This window comes from Acipenser ruthenus, chromosome 7 (genome assembly GCF_902713425.1).
Source record: "Acipenser ruthenus chromosome 7, fAciRut3.2 maternal haplotype, whole genome shotgun sequence".
In the NCBI taxonomy this organism is placed as follows: Eukaryota; Metazoa; Chordata; class Actinopteri; order Acipenseriformes; family Acipenseridae; genus Acipenser; species Acipenser ruthenus.
In genome coordinates, this window is record NC_081195.1 from 5,256,517 (window position 1) to 5,261,516 (window position 5,000).

The 5,000-nt window shown below is 37.4% G+C and overlaps 1 protein-coding gene across 17 annotated transcripts in view; it reads left to right on the forward strand.

The window, feature by feature from the left end:
* Window positions 1-5,000, forward strand: part of LOC117415935 (transcription factor COE3) — a 96,565-nt gene that overhangs the window by 71,643 nt on the left and 19,922 nt on the right. For all 17 annotated transcript variants that reach the window (XM_059026180.1, XM_059026179.1, XM_059026182.1 and 14 more), the window contains one exon: window positions 493-619. In XM_059026180.1, coding sequence (XP_058882163.1) covers window positions 493-619 — 127 coding nt within the window. The remainder of the gene's footprint in view (window positions 1-492; window positions 620-5,000) is intronic.

The window sequence follows — 5,000 nt, forward strand, 5'->3', positions numbered from 1 at the left end:
CTGTGGCGTTTTTTCATGAATGATTTTAACAAGCTGTCAATAGTCTATCGACATTTGGTATCACAAGAGTTCTTTTCAAAGTACCTTTTTTTCAAACATCCATTCACATTCACACAGGCATGACAAATACATAAATAAAGCCTGCAGTACTTCACTCTAGCCAAGGCCCTCTAGTGGAATGCTTGAGGCAGGAGGTCTTTTCAATACAATTGAACAATTAGTGCTAAAATATTGCTAGAAAAAAGCAGAGGGAGACATATGGAGGCAATTTTCGTGTGAAGGATACCCTCTGGCCTTTCCTGCAAAACGAAAGCCAAGGATCATTTACAGACATTTACAGACTGTAGAACCTTGAGCATGTATGCGAGAGGAGAGACTTTTCAGATGACGGCCTAATTTAGATTCATTTTTGTAATTAAGTCCAACTGGCAAGCATCAGACCTATCAACTGCCATCTCGGTGCTAACTCTGTTTACTGTATGATTTTTCTAGCTGATAACTCCTCACGCCATCAGAGTTCAGACCCCACCACGGCACATTCCTGGAGTGGTTGAAGTTACCCTCTCCTACAAATCCAAGCAGTTCTGCAAAGGAGCTCCCGGACGATTTGTGTACACCGGTAAGAATCAAGAATCTAGTTTTTCTTTCTTTTTTTTTCTCTGGTTCATTTGTGACCTAGTGCTGTTGCTACGTGCTGTATGTAGGCCACCCAGATTTAACAATGGGTCAGTCTAGCTCAGAGCTGTAAAATGTGTGAACTCTCCCCAGCTGAAGATATACCAGGGGGGCCCACACATTGCAACCCTATCCCTTTCCCAGAGCTGCTGTTCAGAGGGGGCTGCCAAGTCCTGTTAAACTCAATGCATTACAAGCACTCACATGAGCCATCTTGCCCTTCACCTACTGAAAACACCACCCTTTAGCTGCAAGTTAATACATTTATTAATTACCACACTGCTGTTGGTATAAAATAAATTCCCAGACTGGTAGAAAGAATGTACATTTCAGCCGAAAAAAGTTTAGGAGAAGGAAATGGGGGCTTATCTGCTGGCAGGGGTGAGGGGGAGGGAAGGGGAGGTCACAGCTTGTCTGACCTGGAAGCTTCTGTCTGATTTGCACTGCTCTGAAATTGACAAGGACAATGAGATAATCATTGGAAATTACTTTCACTCCTTGAAAACCAGGCCAAGGCCCCACTGTAGCCCACAATGTGAAAATTATGTGGTCCCACAGAAGGGGAGGGTTTAAATCCCAAGGGCAGCTGTTTCCTATCAGAGTCCCACCAAGCTTGCAGTCTGGCTTGGCACTCTAACATTTAACCTTCCCAGCATGACGAGACCATAGGGCAACAAGGCTCTGGGATAATGAAACAAGAGTGTAGTGTGGTGTGTAAAGCCTGTGGAAGGTATATAAGTTAAGACATTAATGGCTTATATACAGCCTTATAAAAGCATCAGATCTCAAAGAATGGACCCCATTAGTTACACATACTAAGCAGATTGTGATGATTCTCATCGGGCTAAGGGAAAATGTAGCCCTGTATATCTGTGTTGTTTTTTTTTTCTAACTGTTCCTTCCAGCCATTATAAAGATACAATTACCTTGGGAGATTGTGGCAGTTCAGTTGATTAGCACGGTGAATTAAAAGAGTGAGTCACAAATGACATGTCCAGCTCTTCTCTACAAGTCTTTTGTATTCCCAGTATGCCTCACCCTGTTGTAAGAAGGTCAGAATTAGAGAGAGCTAACAGTTTTCAAGCAGCTAGCACTTAGTAGCAGAATTAACAACCACTCTATATGTAATTGCCAGTTAATAGTAAATTGCCTTCTGGAATGTAAAATACAATATGAACTGGTGGAAGGGTAAAACGAAATTAATGAGAATTTTTGCTGTATTTAAGAATGAATGTACAAATTGATAATTATTGTATTAATAATTTGTATTTCTTTGTTAAATATTTAGACATGCTAGGTTGTTGTTTTTTTTTTTTTTTACCAAATCGTGCAGCTCAGAGAATCTAAAAATACCATAGTAGCTTTCTACTTTCAATATAATTACATGCATTTTTAAATACATAAATACAAATAAATAAATAAATAAATAAAGTAGGTTAACACAGAAGCCATTTTCTAATTAGATTTAAACAGCGATACATTCTATTGATTAAAACAAATTACAGTTTTTACAGTTGTAATTGTAATTATTTTATAAACAGTCTCTTTGAACTGGAAATGGAAAAAAAAATAAAATAAACTGTAGTTTTGGCATGGCATTTTTGTTAAGCAAATGTATTTTAATGGCTGCCCATTTAACAAAAGGAATTCAAGGAAATTGATGTTAGTTTTGCTTCAAGCGTGGTTCCTCACCATGCCATGAATACAGCTCATTTAGAACTCTTAATGGTGACCTCCCTCACCCAAACGTTTTGTTGACCCACCCTCATTTTAGAGATTTCTTTCGCTCAATTAAAGAAATTATCACAAATTACTAGGAGTCAACATGCCGTTTGCAGCAGACTAAGCCCTGTAACCAAACACAGATATTGGCAGCCGGTGGTAAACATGTCCTAAATGGACACAGAGACAGACTGAATGTTGAATACATGGAACCATTCCCAGCTCTGCAACACATTTGATAGATGCGAACATAAATGATTATTTCTGCACAAAGAGTTGCATTCAATATAGAAACTTTTAAAATCTTTACTCAACCAGCCATCTCGGTCATTATAAAAAAATAAAAAAGGACATTGGTAGTGTATCAAAAAAATACTACCTACATAAACTAAATTGTCCAGTTCCCTCCATTTGGTCACATTTTTCCTTTCTAAAGCTTATGCTTTCTTATTGGCAAGCTTCCACCAGCGATCCCCCCTGGCCCCCCTGCCTCTCACTTCTCTCTTTGAGCAAAGGTCTCATGTTGCTGAAGTGTTTTAAAGATCTTTTGTGTTCATTCAAATGTGATTCTGTCAATGGCACTGGTACACTACTTAGAGTCGATAGCTCCTTTCCATCATAGCCAACACAAACTAGCTGTCTAATAGGCCAGTGCTCTTTACACAAATTACTTGTGTTCAAGCAGCTAATGACCGTTAATTGCCTCCCACAGATATTATTATAACATACAATTTTTACTGGATAAATAGTCGTTCTACAATGTTAATCTTTTATTATTGTATTGACGGCACTGTAAAAATAAAAAAGTCATGAAAAAGAACAGGTTACTAAAATAAAAAGCCCTTGATGAAGTACATCTGCAAGGCATTTATCAGAATATGACTTTATACAAACGAAAGAAGCTGCCAGTAATGCTTCAGTACCTCTTATACACATGGTTATTTAAGGCACGGGGTCAGAGGATTTTATTTTTAACGCTACCACGTTATTAGTCTGCAGAATGTTCTACTTTTGTATTACCGGTAAGCATCCTACAAAGACCTCTATGCTCTTACATTCTTACTTTAACCTTGCTTGTCCTGCCACATCTTTTGTCACTGTAAGGCAGTTTCTGCTGTGTCTAATACTTGTATTGGTTATCCATTGATCAGGCCTGGCGTTGGATCCAGCTGTCAGCAGGGCCCTAAAAAAAAAAAAAAAAAAAAAATCAAAGTGGGACAGATATGCTTGTCCTCCTGTCAATAATGTTCTCTCTAATAAGTCCTCCGAAGCTGATCAGGCAATTCTAAAAGGCTCTTCCAGCTGATACCTTGAAACCAGTTTTAACACTGATTTCACAGAAACAGGTTGTTGTTGTTTTGTTGTATTATTATTATTATTATTATTATTATTATTATTATTATTATTATTATTATTATTGACAGCTAAGGAGGAAAACAAAACATTCCACAGTGTAATTGATAACAATGCTTTTTTTGTCTTTTTATTCTGATACCCTAGACATGCCACCATAAGGATGGCATCAATCTTATTACACCATATATGTGTTTTCAGTTCAAAGGCGCAGATACTGTACGCACCATTTTAAAATAAACCAAAAAATATTTTAAATACACCGCTCTTTGAAATACTCTTGTGCTGACTTAAAACAATGACAGGTTTCATAAATAAAACACAACACTGAAAATCATAATTCTGTCAAAGCTATTGCTTTCTATTTAGGCATGGTCATTGATGGCCCTGCCTTTTATGCCTCACTGGAGGCCAGAGAAATAAGACATACCATTGGTGCTATCACACAAGAAGACTATTTGTCCTAATCAGTGACACCCATTTACTAGAATTGCTTAAAATGAACTATAGCTCATACAGATATCGTACATTTAGAAGCTCTCATTCATCATGTGAAAATTGAGAGCCAGTAAACTTTTCTTTTCCTCCGATGGGATCATAGGCATGCATCAAAATGTTAAAAAATGACTGGTGAGAGGGAACTGTCACACATTTATCAGGGAAAAGGAACATTATTTGCTAATTTCCCAACCTGTACAGTGACAGGGTGCTTCATCTTTGGACCCATGGTGACCAGCACAGCCTTTTTGTTATTAGTACAAGTCAAGCGCTTTTTGGCTGCTCTAACAAGACACATTTGTCTATCATCATGGGGCACTTTATTTATTTATTTTCTTTGACCAGAGCTTGTTCCACACATCGTGATTGGCTGTGCTCAGCCAGTTTGTGGTGGCGCTGGATGGAGAGAGACCTGATAAATCACAAAGTTTTCTTGTCAAGGTGAAGGTATCGACTCTGCTGCACCAAAAACTGACAAAATGTAGTGGGGAGGAGACAGCAATTCATCATCAAAAAAGGACAAAGGGGTCATCTTGGTTTCACTCAATAAGCGCTGAAAGTTTAAGTTTTAAACAATGCTTATTCTTATGGACTGAATTTCCTTCAATGTTTAGGTAGTTTATTTTAAGTTCACATATTATAAATTCCTGAACAAATTCTCTGGTTCCACCTAAAACAAAACAAATGAAAAATGTGTGTGTATATATATATATATATATATATATATATATATATATATATATATATATACA